This window comes from Nothoprocta perdicaria, unplaced genomic scaffold, assembly GCF_003342845.1.
Source record: "Nothoprocta perdicaria isolate Ctin4 unplaced genomic scaffold, notPer1 scaffold_252, whole genome shotgun sequence".
NCBI classification, from domain to species: Eukaryota; Metazoa; Chordata; class Aves; order Tinamiformes; family Tinamidae; genus Nothoprocta; species Nothoprocta perdicaria.
This window is the reverse complement of record NW_020455480.1, coordinates 117,163-132,893: the sequence shown is the minus strand read 5'-3', so window position 1 is coordinate 132,893 and position 15,731 is coordinate 117,163. Positions and strand designations below refer to the sequence as shown.

General features: G+C 66.8%; 2 protein-coding genes across 2 annotated transcripts in view; both read right to left on the bottom strand.

Annotated features, from left to right (window-relative positions):
* DSCAML1 (DS cell adhesion molecule like 1) overlaps positions 1 to 7,536 on the bottom strand; it is a 77,976-nt gene extending 70,440 nt beyond the window's left edge. Inside the window, exons 1-3 of the mRNA XM_026040292.1 lie at positions 7,527 to 7,536; positions 7,119 to 7,157; positions 6,905 to 6,979 (exon numbers count right to left, since the gene is read on the bottom strand). Of these exons, the coding sequence (XP_025896077.1) occupies positions 6,905 to 6,979; positions 7,119 to 7,157; positions 7,527 to 7,536 (124 nt within the window). The remainder of the gene's footprint in view (positions 1 to 6,904; positions 6,980 to 7,118; positions 7,158 to 7,526) is intronic.
* Positions 7,537 to 8,490: 954 nt separating this feature from the next.
* Positions 8,491 to 14,261, bottom strand: LOC112948078 (FXYD domain-containing ion transport regulator 6-like). The gene is made up of 8 exons (XM_026040284.1): positions 14,084 to 14,261; positions 9,934 to 9,996; positions 9,636 to 9,674; positions 9,455 to 9,529; positions 9,289 to 9,325; positions 9,127 to 9,176; positions 8,960 to 9,002; positions 8,491 to 8,771 (listed from the first exon to the last, which is right to left on the bottom strand). The coding sequence occupies exons 2-7, from the start codon at positions 9,989 to 9,991 to the stop codon at positions 8,974 to 8,976; spliced, it is 288 nt and encodes a 95-aa protein (XP_025896069.1). The 5' UTR covers positions 9,992 to 9,996; positions 14,084 to 14,261; the 3' UTR covers positions 8,491 to 8,771; positions 8,960 to 8,973.
* Positions 14,262 to 15,731: the final 1,470 nt, after the last annotated feature.

Sequence of the window (15,731 nt, the reverse complement as noted above, 5' to 3'; positions counted from 1 at the left end):
CGGACACGCGGCGAGCACAGGGCGCGCAGCGCGCGCTCCTGCACAAGCGGCGGAAACTCGCCGTTTCCATGGCAGGGGACTCGGCTGTTCTGCTAGCGAGACGGGGCTGAGGAGGCTTGGACATTGYTCTGCCAGGCAGCTGGCACGGGAGCAACGGCAAACGCTTTCCTCGGGGGTGCTTCAAGCCCAGTTCAAGCCCCCATCCTCACTCCCCAAGACTTGGCCTCACTGAAGCCCATCTGCCAGACAGCCAGCGCAGCTCAGCCTCGAGCAGCTCGTCTCCACTTTCCAGAGCTACCTTCTGAACACCACTTTGCTGAGATTACCAAAGAGATTGAATCATTCCATTTTTAGCACTGAATAGGAAAACGTCACACTTTGGTTTTCAGAAAGCACTATTTAGATTTAGTCAAAAATCTGAAGCATTGGYGCACCCCCCCACCCCAGGAAACAAACAAAAATGGGAACAGCAGCTTCTTCACCACTTCATCACAATTCTCCCCGCTTGGAAGGGCTTTGAGGAAGCCCAGAGCCTTCCCCACCGCCACAGGGGTGAGCAACACAAGGGACAGACCGTCTGGGCACAGAGAGGCTCCAGCACGCCCATCACATGGGCCTGGCCSCAGAGCTCACACGCCCGCCCCTCTCTGCTCCAGGACATTCCCCGACACACAGTGCCAGTCCAGCAGGCCACTGCACGTCTGCAGACCCAAGCAGCAAGCGGCGGCACTTCTCCCCAGCCAAGACCCGGCTCTGGGGCATGGTAGGGAAGCCAGGACACGCGTTCCCAAGCCTTGTCCCCCTCCCCCGTGGCCAGCAGAGGCCACCAAGGAGCTACCCACTGCAGCAGGGACACCCCACGCGCTGCTGAGGGGCCAGACGGAGCCCCAGCACTGACAAGTGAGCCGCAGAGCCCAGAGGGAAGCGGGTGCCCGGCTGCACAGGCCTGCTCGGCAGCAGCCGCTGCCTTGCCGGCTCCACGGCTGCCGCCCGCCCTCCCCGCGCTGCCGAGAGCCGTCACCACCCCCTGCACAGCACGTTCCCGGGCAGCCTCGGCAGCTCGGCACGGCGCGTGGGCGTCTCTCCCGCACGCAGCGCCCACGCGAGCACGTGYGTTCCCGAGCCCAAAGCGGCTCGCTGCCGACTCGCTCGCTGCCCACCCGGCTCCTGGGGCTGCAGCAGCATCCCGAGATGCTGCGAACAGGAGGCCGGTACCCCCCTGCACCCACACACCCCTCCGGGAACCGAGGTGCCTTTCAGTCGCCAGCTACATCCACAGGCAGATGAGAGCTGATACCCAGCGAGCAAATTGATATGCAGAGCCKTACGCGAGGCAGCGAGCAGACCGCGGGCTCTGGGGAGCCCCGGCACATGCGAGGCATCTGCCCCGCTGCCTCCGCAGCAGCTGCCGCGCACCGGCGGCACCGGCAAGCCCGGCGGCGGGGATCTTCCAGCCACGCAGCCGCCGCCTGCGCCCCGGCACACGGCGCTGGGCACTCAGGTGCRGCTTCTGCTCTCCTACACGGAGCGCTCAATGAACCACGGGTACGTGGGCTGGCAGGAGCGAGCGGGAAGCTGGCGGGACACTCGCTGGCACCGCACCAGCACGGCCTCGCAAATCTCCATTTGAGGCACATGTGCAGGGGAGGAAATGCTACTCAGAGGTTCATTTTTAGCTCCCCGCGCTGCTCAGCATCTCCAGCAAGTTTCCTCATTTCTAACCCGGAGAAATGCACTTTGCTGCGGCAGCAGAGCTGGCCTCGCACCGCACAGAGCTCCTTCCTTCTGGACAAAACAGCTTCGGCCCGCAAGCTTGGAGCGGCCAGAGACAGCAACTAAAGGGCAGCAGGGTGGCTGACCAGCCCAGGCTCCAGCTCTAGAGCCACAGTCCTCCCTGCAGCTGATCACACCATCACTGCCCCATTTGACTCCTCCGTTGTGTCCACAACTATTTGTCATCCTCCCATCCCAGTCACCCACTGCCCTGCACGGGTCCCATGGGCTTGGGGGGCAGCCTGCACCACCCAGAGCCAGTTCCTGCTGGGGTTTAGCTGCATTAGCATCTCTGCAGCCCTGCATTCAAATGCTTGCAGGAAACATTTGCACAGCTCCTTTGCACAAGAGCCCAATCCATGCAGTTGCCAAACTACGCCCAGCAGCCCAATCCGGGCCCTGGGACAGTGTCACATGCTTCGACAGCTGCGATCAGAAAGAGGCAAAATTCATCAAATTAGCTCCTCAGGCAGCKCCAGCCCAGCCGCTGGCAGCGCATAGAAGGCTCCAAGAAAGGGAAGCAAACGTCACCCACCGGGAGAAATTCAAGTCACACTCCCTGCTCACAGCTGGCCACGAACAGGGGCCAAGTGACCAGCTCTTGCCGAGGGCTGCAGCCACGGGCAAGCCCAGCTAGGGAAAAGGCACCTCTGACCCGGGAAACGCACGTTCCTGCCTTGCTCCTCGTACAAGCAGCACAACAGCCTCCCTGCTGCTGCCCAGCCGTGATGCCGCTGCACCACCCAGTGCCAAAGTCCCCCTGGGCAGGCAATTAGAGACCGASGGCTCACGCAGCAGAGGTTTCACCGTTCCATGCACCGCTTCCACTAACTCAGGCACAATCGCACCCTGCTATGAGCGACCTGGCCGCAGATGGAGATCTTTGCCCTCCTTAGGGAGGGCTTCCCAGGGAAAAGTGCTGCAGATGGGCACGGGGCTCTGCAGGAGCATCCCAGGGGCCTCRTCGGGGCACATGGCAGGGCCAGCCCTCGCCTGCCCTCCCAGGCAAATCCCTCCCGGAAAGAGGCATTAAAGCCCCCGGCTACTCACCAGCTGCGGCCTCGCAGCACCTCTCGGCGAGTGGAAACAGCCCGCGGTGACCCTGTGCCACCAGCACATCCCAGGGAGGAGCCCTGGGCCCAGCCCTACAGCRCACTGCCCCACACACTGCCCCACACCCTCAGCAAGAAGCAGGGGCAGGCCAGGCAGGGTGTTATATAGCCTTGGGGGCGGTCATTGCCCTACGAGTTTCACCTGTGCTGGGTGCCCCCTGTCCCCTGCACCTGGGCTGACGGCAGAGCTGCACCCGGGCTAAAGGGCCTGTGCTCCAGCTGCGCCTCGCGCCCCTGTAGCCACACGGCTGCCCCGTGCCCTCCCCATGCCGGGGACAGTCCTGGCGTCCCCGGGATGAGCACCCACAGTAACACACAGTAACATGGTACAGTGCTCGCCAGGGCCGCGCTCGCTCCTGGCCCCTCACGCTCTACGCCGTGCCCCAGGTTCCCCAGGCCGCTGTGCGGGACAGGACACCCGCTGCGGGGGCTCGTGCGGGGCCAAGGCCCTGGCGCAGACACGTGCGCAGGGCAGCGGCCCGTCCCCACACGTGGCCGTGACGCTGCGTTTCCACCGCGGGGCCGCGAGCAGCCCTGGCTGGCCCGGGCCGCGCTGCGAGCTCGCGGGCTCCCGCCAGCGCTCCGCTTCTCGCCCGGCACTCGCGCCTTCTCGCGGAGAAGCTTGCTTCGTGCTTCCCCCTAGTGTCGCAGCTCMAGAGGACGGCCCCGGTTAGCGCGCGCTGGCTCCTGCGCCCGGCTGCAGCCGGCCTGGGGCCGCTCGCAGAGAGCAGGAGGTGCCGGCCCGGCCGTCGCTGCCCTCAGCCTCGGCCGGGAGCCTCAGTCCCCAGCACTGCGGTGGCAGGGGCAGGGCACAGCACAAGGGCACAGAGCGGATCCACGAGGACCCTTCTCGGCGTCCAGCCCGAGGGGCATGCCCGTGCACAGCGCTTCTGCTGGCCCTGCTGCGTCCCTCTTACGTGTGATCGGCTAGTTTGCAAAACCAGCTGCTTTGGGGCACAGAGAACACAGAACTGAGGAGCGAAACGTTACTTATTCAGTCAGGAGGGCGGCACCACTGCTCCACACCCCTGTCGCTGCTGCTGGCTGCGCTGCCTGTTCAGGAGCAGAGCAGGGGGAGGCCAAGGCGCACACCTGGCTCTGACCGCTGCCCCTGCCCCTGCGCCTTGCTCTTTGGCCTCAGGCGTCACCCTTCGCTCTCSCAGCCTTACCAAGCTGGAGACGCTGCGTGTTCCCGTTCCCTGCGGATCGAACGCGTCCCTGGCCTTGCGGAGGTGCGCGGCGGCGCTGGCCGGCCCCRCACGCTGCGGGCTGCGTGTGAGGAGCTGCAGGCGCCCCGGCACTTTGGGCCACGCGCTAAGCGCAGCCCGGCTCAGCCGCGTGTGCCCAGAGCCCTCCCTGCGTGGCTCCGCTCGCGGGCTGCTGCAGGACTGGCAGGCGCCGTGCRGAAGCCGCTCCAAGCTGCGCGTCTTCCCGAACGGAAAGGACACTCCAGTCRTCCACTGTATTATTTACTCAATCCCCTTTTTGCCACAGAAAAGACCTACTTTGAGCAGATTAATGGCTCAAGAGAGTGTGAGGGAAATCCCCGGAGATYGCCTGGTTCAGGGGTGAAGGCCAAGGCTCCGCGAGGCCGCCGGCTGGCGCGGGGCCCGCTGCGTACGCAGGATGCCAGCCCCCGTCCCAGCCCTGTCTCTGCAGGACTGTGCCCAGGCACTGAGGTGCTCCTGCCCCTGTGCCCGCTGCCCAGGGCCAGCTTGCAGCCCCAGGAGCGCCCGTGGCAGTGGCACACACTAATGCTATTAATGCCATCTGCAGCCCAGACAGGGACCCCCTGCGCGCCGGCCAGACACGGCTTTCTGCTGCCACGCACTAATCTGCTCGGCACCGTGGGGGCCCTGCCCGCAGCGCTGCCCCTGGCCCGGCCACCGCTGCATCCAGCCCTCAGCACTGGCGCTGGGGACAGGGACACAGGACGTGGCGGGGACAGGGCGAGTGCATGCACGGCATCTGCTCCTCCTTGCCTGCGAGCGTGGCTGGCCCTGGGTGCCAGTGCAAGGGACCTGCAGCCCGGAGTTCCTCTGTGTCGCTACCTGGCAGCTCTTGAACCACTGCCACCACACTCCAGGTCCTGCTCGAGCTGTGCAAAGCCCTAATGAGTCTCTATTAACGGGTCAGCGTCACGTCCAAATTATATTTCGGAATAATCTCCTTAGTGCGCTAAATAAGTACCTCAGATTATACAAATTGCGTGGATTTTGCCTAATAACCTTCCCACGGCTAATCCTATTTCACCGCCAGCGCCTGACCTGTGCCGCAGGTGGGGGAGCAAGGTGGGCCACGCCGTGGGCATGGGGGGCTGCAGGGCACAGACACCCGAACTCACAGGGCTCTGCGGGGTTCGGAGACGAGCCCTAGCCATGGCAGCTGCCCGGGCTCTGCTGGCGCAAGCGGGCGGCAGTGCCCGGGCCTGGGTGCTTGCAGGCGCTGCGGGGCCCGGCTCGCTCTGCGGGGCTGCGGGGCTGCCRGGTGCCGCGGCCGTGCCGCGTGGCTGGCGCTGGTGGCGGCGCAGGGGCAGGCAGCGTGCGCTCGGGCTGCTCCCGCTGCCTGTGCGGCGCCGCCGGTGCCCGCTCGCCGGGGCTCGGCTGGCGCGGGCAGCTGCAAGGGCGGCGCGATGGCGACGGCACGGGCGCGCTCCGCTGCGTCGAGGGGCCGCCGCGCCGCCACTGCCTCGCCTCGTCGCTAGGTGTCTGTGTCGGCCTGAGCACCCTGCCTGCAAAGGGCTGCCCGCCTCGCTTGCTGCTCAGCTGCCACRGGGATTATTTTTAGAAAGAGCCGTTTGGCTGCCAGCACAGGGCAGCGTGGGCTCGCATGCCAGTGGAGAGCGGCGCTTCTGGGCCAGCATCCTGGTGGCCCTGGTGAGCAGCGGTGGCCGTGGTCCCGTGCCGTTAGTGTGAGGGGAATTAGGCAGTGGCAACCTCTCCCGAAGCTCCCTTCGGAGATGCTWGCAGGCCAGAGAAGTGGTTGGTTCAAGGCCAGGCACGCGGGTGATGCAGACGCCTCGGGCACAAAGCTGGGGCTTGCTCAGCTGGCACTTTATTAGCGCGGGAGCGCTCGCGCGGCTCGCGGCGGGAGCAGGCGGGCCGGCGGCCAGCGGAGCGGCGCGGGCACGGCCCCGCCGAGGACTTTGCAGCTCTGGGCGAAGCTCTCGGCGCGCACGGCTGAAAGCAGACGGGCGCCGAGGTTACGCAGCGGGGCGCAGCGTGTCCCGTGSCATGGGGCATCACCTCCTCCCCTGCCAGGCCGGCCCTGCGACGCCCCTTCCTTGGAGGGCGGCCTCCTGGCACTGCTGCGGGCGCGGGGCACCCCGAGGAGCCCGTCCTGCAGCGCAGCACAGTGCTGCCTCCTGCACCCACCTGCGGCTACAGCTCGGCCTCCTCTCCTTGTCTGCGGAAGGAATGTGAGGAGTGGGGAGACGGTGTGAGAGCCGCCCCCAGCGCCTCGCAGAGCAGTGGGGCGGCCCACAGCCACCCCATACCCACCTCCTCCTCTTCTTGGCGCCGCAGTGGAACCGCCGGCCTGGGGGCAAGAGGAGCAGCTGAAGCCACTTGGGCCTCATGTGTGACCGTCAGGCCGCTGTGCCCCGAGCCTATTGCCCCAGCAGAGCGCTCCKGAGAGCCCCTAGTGCCCTGGTCACCCGCAGATCGCCCCCATCGTTGCGCTCCTCAGCGTCCATGCCCTTCTGCCCTGACCAGCCAGGGCTGGGAGCCAGCCCTGCGGTGGGCGGCAGCCCCCGGCCCGCGGAGCGAGGCACAGGGTGCTTGCTGGTGGCTTTGCATGCCCTGCACTGCGCCAGGCTCTCTGTGGGAGCTGCTTCCGCCCTCTTGAAATGTCAGCGTCTTCTCTGCTATTTTTAATTAGTGACCTTCCCCCGGGGCCTCGCGCTGGCAGGGACGCGCTAAATATTTACGTGGTCTCCTTCCCAACGGGCGCTGCGCAGGGAGCGGGTCTCAGCGGGAGCCTCACGGGCAGCTCGCGGCCAGCCCACCCCCCCCACTTACTGAGGATGATGAGGAGCCCGATGGCGAAGGCCACCACAGCAAAGATCAGCCCCCCGTTGCGGATGGTGTCATAGTCTGGGAGAGGGGGAGAGGCGTCTGGGTTTCAGCAGGGCGACTGGGGAGGCCGCGCTGGTGCCGGTGCCAGTGCCGGTGCCGGTGCCGCTCTGCCGGGAGCTGCCGGCGCCCGTGCGGCCCGCGGCCCGCGCGCACTTACCGTAGCTGAACCTGTCCAGGCCCTGCTCGGGCGCTTGCTCTGCAAGAGAGGGGGACCCCGTGAGTGCGGGGCATCCACAGATCCCAGCGAGCAGAGGGCTCCCAAGCTGCCACGGCGCCGTGTCCCGCCGCCTCCCCGCACGCTGCCAACGTCGCCCTGGCCGGGGAGCACGCGGGGCCGCTCCACTCGCCTTACCTGAGCGCTCGCCCCTCTGTGCGCCACGCAAACTGAGCCCCCTCCTCGCACCGGGCATTGCCGGGGGGCCCAAGCGCGAGCGCTCCTTGTGCTCGCTATTCCCGCAGGAGCAGTGGGCACGCAGCAGCGGCTGCCACAGTCCCCRGGCCCAGCAGGGTGCCACCGCTGCGGCCAGGGGCAGTTTCAGGGCCCGGCTGCCCGCAGCATCCTTACCGTCACCCATGGTGCTGGCGCGCCGTCCCTCGCTCTGCCGGCGCGCGCCCGGGAGAGCACATTAATTGGGAGGCGAACCTCATTAAACATTAACGGCCGCCGTGTAATGTTTATCGCAGTCACACGGGGAGGCACGGGGCTGTCGCCTGCCCGGGCGCGGGAGGCCCCACGAGAGGGGGCTGCGGGTGACGGCAGCGCCGGGCAGGGGCTGCCTGCAGCCTGGCTGCTTGCGCGGGAGCCCGGTGCTGTCCCGCGCCCGGCGGCGCCGGGCACCCTCCTGCGGGGCTGGTGCCACGCGGGGGAACAAGGSGGCTCTGTGGCCGCTGCGCGGGATGTTGCTGGAAGCGCTGCAGGCGAGCGCGCGGCACGGAGGCGGCTGGCACCGCGGCCGCACAATGCGCAGCCTGTGCCCATGCCGGCTCCGGCCCTGCCCCGTGGAACCCCCTGCAAACTGCGCAGCCACACACCGCTAGAAACCGTGTTTTATTCCTGTTCCCCTAGAGCACAGCACCGACCAGCCCTTGGCCACAGCAGTACACTCGCCGGGTTAAAAGGAAAGACAACAGCTGGGTTTATTTTACGACAGTCAAGGTTTGTCACTTCTGGACACCACGAGTACTTCTTGGCTTTGTGTTAACACTGGGGGCACAGTAGGGACACCACAGTCACCCCACACACGGCAGGACGGGCACACGGGGCTATCAGGGCCCGCGAGGGRGGCCGCGGGCACGCTGCCAGGCTGCAGTACGGCCTTAGCCCTGGTCGCAGGCTTGGTGCCGGCAGGCGCAGGACGGTTATTGCTGGCACCGCGCTGGGCAGCGGGGCTCGGGGCCGGCAGCCCCTGGGCTGTGCTGCGGCGTGCCCGAGCACGGCCACAGCAGCGGGCACGGCGGGCACGGCCCCGCAGCAGCTCCTGCCGGGCTGGGCCGCTGCCGTTCGCGCAGCGCCCTGCACGCACCCCGCGCCGCGCCGCCCTCACAGCCCGTCACACTCACAGCACGAGACAGGTGAGGAGGGAGTCACGACTACAACAGCAGCAACAACTAGCCCTAGAGGGAACGGTCGCCTGACACCAACGTCACACGGCACTGGAGGCAGAGAGGACGGTGAGCTCGGCCGGGATGGCAGAGACAGAAGTCGGAGTACGGAGGGGAACATGGACACAGCGTCGTTGCATCACCTCAGAGGGCCTGCGGCTTCAGCCTCCTCGCGGGAGTGCCCGCACCCGTCCGCGCCTCTGCGGGGCTGCGGGGCGCAGGGCTGCCGGTCAGGCCGCGCGCGCGACCGTGGGCACGGTAGCAGCGGGAGGAGGGACAGCAAAGCCAGGCCGCGTGCCGACGGCCACGTGGGCTTCACGGTGCTTCGTCCGGCTCCCGCAGCGCGGCCCGCTGCCCGCCCGCCCGCCCGGCCCCGGCCCCGGCAGCCCCACTCACCGCGCGGCCGGCGCTCAGTTCTCCGCTTTCGGCGCTGCCGTGGCTGCAAGGGCAAGGGCAGAGGGGTGGCAGGGCTCAGCCGGGGCCCAGCTCCGAGCCGGCTGCCCCGGGAGCCCTGCCGCGGCACGGCTGGCAGCGCTCGCACRCCGCCCTTGAGCGGCTCTTACCGTTGGCGGTGATTAAGTTCTCGCCCTGAGCCTCTTCGTCCCCTGGCGCCCTGCAGAGCCAGGAGCAGGTGAGAGCTCCTCCAAGGGAGCTGTGTCCCGTGTGACGCGCGCCCCGCGTGGGGCACGGCGGCGGGGACGCGGCGGGCAGCTCCCCGCACTCACCTGGGCTTCTGGCTGAAACTGCAGCGGCACCTGCGGCCTGCAAGGGGAGGGAAGCGGTGAGCGTGGCGGGGCGGGAAGCAGCCGGAGCCCTGCAGGGCCACGGCTCCCACAGGAGCAGCCCTCCCGGCCCAGCCGCACGCCCGGTGCCGCAGCAGCGCCCACTCACTGAGGATAAGGAGAATGCCCACGGTGAAGAGGACCACGGCGAACACCAGCCCCCCGATCCGCAGGCTCTGGTAGTCTGCGGGAGAAGGGGCAGGCTGGCACGAGCGGCCGCGGGAAGGGAGAGCCCCTCGTGTTGCACCCCCGGGGCACAGCCCGGCTCGCTCTCCCCACGCGGTGCTCACCATAGTTAAAGGGATCTTTCTCCTTCTCCTCAGTGCTCACTGGAAATGCAGAGACAGGCTGGCATGAGCGCGGCAGCACGCTCCGGCAGGAGCCCGCACCCTCCGTGTGTCCCAGCAGAGGCCCCAGGGCAGCTCCCTGCYGCTGGTGGCACCCAGGACACAGCTCTGCCTCCCATCACCCTGGCGTCCCACTGCCCGCTGGCCCCTGCATGCAGCCCCGCTGCAGTTCCCTCCGAGCAGGCTGGCACCCCTCCTTCTCCTCCTCCTCTTCCTCCCCCTCGGTGTGGAAACCACCTACCGTCCGTGAGAGCCGCTGGCAGCAACAGGGAGCACAGGAAGATGAGCACTGCTTCCATGGCTGCTGTGGAGAGGGGAGCAGCAGAGGTCAGTGCACAGCCCTGGCACTGCGGGCAGAAGGGACACGGAGCCCGGCAGGACTGGCAGAGCCACGTTGGGAGTGAAGGGGATGCCAGGCAGGGCCACAGCACACGAGGCAAGGCCTCGGCCCCATCTCATGCTGGCATCGCGCACTGCGGGGCCTGCACGAGGGCTGCGATCTCTCCGTGAAGGTCAGCACGGTGCCCTTCGCCCACAGCATGCCTTCCCTGCTCCCAATTAGCATCGCAATTACATTCCGGTACAAGCGCCTCTGGCCTTGGCCCTGGCCCTGGCCGGATGGTGCCCCAAGCCCTGCTCAGTCTCGCAGGGCTGCGGCCAGGCAGGGCTGACGCAGGGGCAGCCAGGCCACGGCCACACTCGCTGCCGGAGCAGAGCCCGGGACCGGCGCTCAGCGCCACATCGCAGCCGGGATGCCCCGCTGGGGTGTCGCCGTGGCGGTGCCGCCGGGACGCCGGCCGCGCCGCTGCGCTGCAGGGCCAGCCAGCGCCGGCCAGCGCTGCCCTGCACGGGAGGGCGCGCAGCGCGCGCGTGACCCATTAGCTCGCGGCCAGGCCGGCACGAGTGCCCTTTCGCGGGCTGCCCACGCGCCGCGCGGCAGCGGGAGCCTGCAGCAGGCAGCAGGGCTCCGCGGGGGAGCCGAGGGCTTGAGGCAGGAGGCCCCGTGTCTCCCGCAAGGGCCGCGGCCGAGCCGGCGGKCGGGAGGGCGCAGGGAGGTACGTGCTGCTCATCCAGCCGCCAGGCTTGCTTGCCCTGCACGGGAGGTGCGTGCCTGTTGAGCTGCTTTGCTGCCGTGGGCAGGCGCTAAGTGCCCGGAGCGCGTCGCTTCACTGTTCTTTTGTTTCTCGGGGGCAAGCCGGGGCGCRGCGAAGGGGAGCAGGGCCAGCAAGCAGGTGCAAAGCGGGCGAGTGCTCAGGGGCGCAGCCCGCACGGAGCCACCGCCCCCGGCTCCTCGGCGGCAGAGGCCGTCACGCTGCGGGCGCGCGGCCAGCACCACCCCGGGCTGCGGCCGGGCAGCGCCGTGGCCATACATGGAGCGAGCAACGAGCGCGGCGCCCGGGAAGGGAAGGGAAGGGAAGGGAAGGGAAGGGAAGGGAAGGGAAGGGAAGGGAAGGGAAGGGAAGGGAGCCGGGGGGGGGGGCTCCCTGCAGCTCCGCAGGGCCGCAGAGCCAGGCCCGGCGGGGCATCCGCGCAGAGAAGCAGCGGCCCCGGGCACCACGCTGGGATGTGAGCACAGGGAGCACGCTCCCCGCACCCTCCCTAATCACCAGCACAAGTCACATCTCATGATAATTCGTGGCCCCCCCTCCTCTTCCTCGTCTTGTCATTTGGAGGCGAACACGCTTATTCGGAACAGTGGAGGGCTTAATTCCCTGTCACTGCAGCTGGCGCTGGCACTGAGGAGCGCAGCGCAGCASTGTGCCACCGGCTCCCGCGCCCGGCCGGCCCCCTCTCTGCACAAGGCACGTAATTCTGCCTAATTACTAGGGTTTAGAGACATGTACAAAGAACCAACAGCTGGTGATACAATAACTTGGAGTTGCACATTTTCTTCTGCTCTTTATTTACTGCTGCCTGTGCCCGCAGTGTGGAATCTGTGCCCTTACCTGAACGGAGYGCGGCGCGCGCGCCTGTGGACACCGCACAGCGCAGGCCTCTGCTGCACGAATCCGGCTATCAGCCGGATCTCGAACGTCCCACAATGATGCCTTTATTTGCTGACCAGATGATTCATCAGGGGTTTTCATTGTCTGACTCCTTTGGTGGCAGGCGGGGAATAATCTCCCCTGCATGCAGAGGCTGTCGGGGGTACAAGCAGCTCGGGGGGCACAGGAGCCGAGCCGGGGGGACCAGAGGTGGTGGTTCACCTGCAGCTCTGCTCTAATCACCTGCCGCGATTACCTGCCCAGCCTGATCACCTAACCCCCAGCCTGCGCGTTTTCTATTTTGGGGCACTTTCACTCACGCCCGAGCTCCTGCCCCTCACCTTCCTCAGCACTGTGAGGAAGAGCTGTGCCGGGGAGGCTGTGGGAGAGCTGAGGCCGGGGCCTGCAGCTCCAGCCCCTCGGGCCCTCCAGGGCCCTGGGAATGGCTCGGAATGGCTCTTGGCACAAGCGAACCACAAGGSCCGGCCGTGGCCTTGCTAGGAAAACAAACGCAACAGGCTGGCGAGCAAGCGAGCCCAGTCCTCCGCCTGGGAAGCATACGCTCTGCAAATCACTACACGTTTCCAGGCTGCGTTTAGCTGCCCACCTGTGTTTTGGTGAAGCCGACAGAGAGTGAGGGGAGCAAACTCTGCAGAAGGTGTGCTCTTTTCCGGGGCAGGAAGCTCTTGCAGACCAGAAGCTGCTGCTCCCTGCCCTCCATTGAGCAGCGCCGCCAGCTGCGCCTCTGCACCAAGGCAGCGGCGCAACAGCAGCCGTGCAGCGAGGGCCGGGCTCCCCTGCCCCTCCCGCAGGAAACTTCTCCCCGTGAGGGCGGCCGACCTCGCAGCCCCACCGCTGAGCCCGACGGCACGTCTGGGACCCCACTCAAAACATGTTTTTCTCCTGCTGAAGCGGCAAGGCAGGCCAGGGTGCTGCGCGAGGCAGAGACACGCAGGATGTGGGGCAGCAGCCCCCGGTGCTCCTGCCCCACGCATCCTGACTCACCTGGCAGGTTTTAGACGAAAATAAAATATTATTGTCCCCTTACCATCGCCAAGGGAACAGAGGCACGGAGATGCCACGAACGGTGCCTGCCAGCGAGATCCCACAGCCCAGCAGTCTTGCTGGGGAGCAAGCGCCCGGCTCTGGGATCGGGCCCTGCAGCCCTGCGGTGCCGGGTAGCTCATCCCCACTGCACCGCTGGGAGCCCACGGCCAGCACACGAGCTGCATGCGAGCACAGCACGGTGCTCGCACGCTGCTCCTGGAGGATCCCGCCTTGCAGTTCTGCTCGCTGCTGGGGAGCGTGCACGGGTGCATGGGTGCACGCAGGCGTGTGAGGCAGGGGGATTCAGGCARGCTGACCCTGTCTCTGCAGCTTGCTGAACAGCTCTCCGTGGCATGGAAAACCTTGCGGGAGCGAGGCAGGTAACTCCCTAGCGGTCTCGAGGCAGCCTTTTCCTCTCCATCGTGCCRCATAGAGCAGCCCTGTCAAGTCTCAGCCATCACGGCACGGCGCTGGGCAGCCTCCTCCTTCCGTCAGGGTCCTCAGGGCATCTCCTGAAGATCAGACCTAGTTAAAATCGCTAGTTTCTGTGCGAAGCCCCCAAGACCGTGACAGCACTGCGCGCTCGCCTGGAGCACTTAAGAGCGTGCATGTGCGAATGGACATTTCCAGCTCTGCGTAGACGTGCTCCTCTGCCATTTCACGTCAGCATCAATCTGGCTATTAACATGCCTGTTGTTGTGCCTCTTGCTCCAAAACGAGGGCTAAGGAGAGACTTCCACCCTTCCTTGCTCTAAGAGGGATGGCACTTCCCCAGTTCGGTGTTGATTCAAACGCTGACCGGACAGAAGGCCAAGARGGTTTTACCAAGAACCAACTGTCCCTTTCAGGCTTGGGGCGGTTTTGTGAAGCAGAGGGGACAGTCCTGGGAAAGCCAGCGCCAGGGCAGAGCCAGGTTGCCAGTGYGGCGCGGCAGCCGGATGCCACGGGAGCCCAAGCAGGTCGTCACGCTCAGGAACACGCAATGGTGCGAGCCCCCTGCGCGCAGCAGGACGCGGCCCTGCGGCCCGGCACAGCTCTGCGCCCAACTGCGGCAGGCCGGCTGCCAGCCCACCGAGGGGCGCTAGCCAAGGCGGCTGCCGCCAGCCGCCTCGGCCCGGGGCAAGGCAAGGGGCAGCCAGCCTCCTCGAAGGAAGCACCAGCTCTGCCGCTGCTGCTCTGCAGACAGTCGGCACCCGAAAGGCAAAACACAGCAAATGCACCTGCCAAACATGCCCGGCGCACCCAGCCCACCACCCAGCCCTGCGCTCTGCTCGCTCAGGGGCACGCCAGGTCTGGCAGCGCAGCACCTGGCATCAACACAGCCCGAACTACATAGGTCAAAAGCAGAGGAAACGTTACCTGGTAGGTCCTGGCGCTGAGAAGAGTCCTAATCCCCAGAAAGCAYGGCTATAACAGCGGTATTTCAAGGCTCCATGCCTCCTGCTCTACAACAATACTCCCATACTCAGCAGAGCATCAAGGACCAGGCATTTTCTCCGGCGTGATGTGCTCCGCGCTGCTCTGAACGGCGGCTCCAAGCACAGCCGAGCACAAGGCAAAACAGAGCGCCCCACGGCCGTGCCYGGTGCTGCCTCGCTGCACTCGCCCCTGTGGAGCGCCGCGCACGCTGCCGCTGCTGCCCGCTGTGCCCGAGGCGTCCCGCCTGCCGCCTCGGGGCTCTCCTCGCCGCGGGAGCCCAAGCTCCTGCTGAAAGCACGCCCCTCGCCGCTGCCTTCCCTCAGCACATARGTGTGCAGGAACAAGCTGCGCTACAGGCAAGTGCACAAGGCAGGTCCCATCGCGGGGAGATGCAGCCGCGCCACAGCTGCAGGTCCTGGGGCTGTTCTCCTGCAGGGCAGCGGGCAGCTGCAASAGGTGCCTGGCTCCGCAGCACCTCGGCTGTGCTTTGCGCCGCAGCGCGCTCTCCACACTGCCCGTCCCTCTGCTCTGAGCTGCTTCCAATCTCCGCACTCTCCTGCCGGCTCTCGCWGGGGTAACCCTCTTGCAACCTGGGGCTGAAACTGCTCAGGGCCGGCTACAAACCCCTGCAGAGACAGGGCTCTACAGCCCCTGGGAGCACATCAGGCTGGCTGAAACGATACGGGGCACTTTGCAAGCTTTAGTGCACATGCAGYGCTCCTTGACAGGCAGCTCTCACACTGCAAAGCTTATTCAATATCCACACAAACCACCTGTCACTTTCCCTCCCACGGAAAACATTCCTGCAAGATTTCTGAGTTTCCTCCACATGGATTGGGATACCCATGTCTGTCAGAGCGTTAATTACACACCCGGAGAGACGTGCTCTTCCTCCACTCCCGTATGCCTCTCCAGGAGAAAGTGTCTGGTCGTTAAACACTGCTACAGTGTGACCAAAATATTGAACAACAGAAGTAGCGGCTTTGGCAAACGGTGTGTCAATTAGCTGCCGTTCCTGAGAGCGGCCCGCGCCGGGATTCCCCCGCTCCAGGCTGGGCTCTAACCCCGCTGCAGGTGCGAGCCCAGGGCCCGGGCCGCGGGAGCCGCCGGCCACCGGAGCAGCCTTTCCCCCCAGCACGGGGGCTCGTATCCAGGCAACGGCAGCCAGAGGGGAAACCATGGTACCCTGCGTTGCCATGGCAGCCGTCGCTGGCAGGGATGCAGGCACCCCGGGAGCGGGGCGATGCCCCCGGGTAGCAGGTCCACAGGGCCGGGGGCCGAGCTGTGTTCCTGGGCGCGGACATCGTCAGGCCTTGCCACACCCATTGGTGTGGACCACTGGGACCAGGGATGCGCCAGGACTGGGCACACGGAGCATGCTGCCCTGGCGCAGGCACCCTTGGGATGGGCACCTGGAGCATCCCGCAGCAGGACACCCCGGCCATGGGCTGGCTCCCGGAGCATGCTGCAGCGAGCAGCCCGAGCTGCCCATCCCGCCACGCAGGCAGGGCTCCGGGCTGCCGGCCCCGCGCCGGTGCTGGGGCCGGGCCCCGCAGAGCGGCCGGAGCCCCGGGCGGCAGCGGGCGCC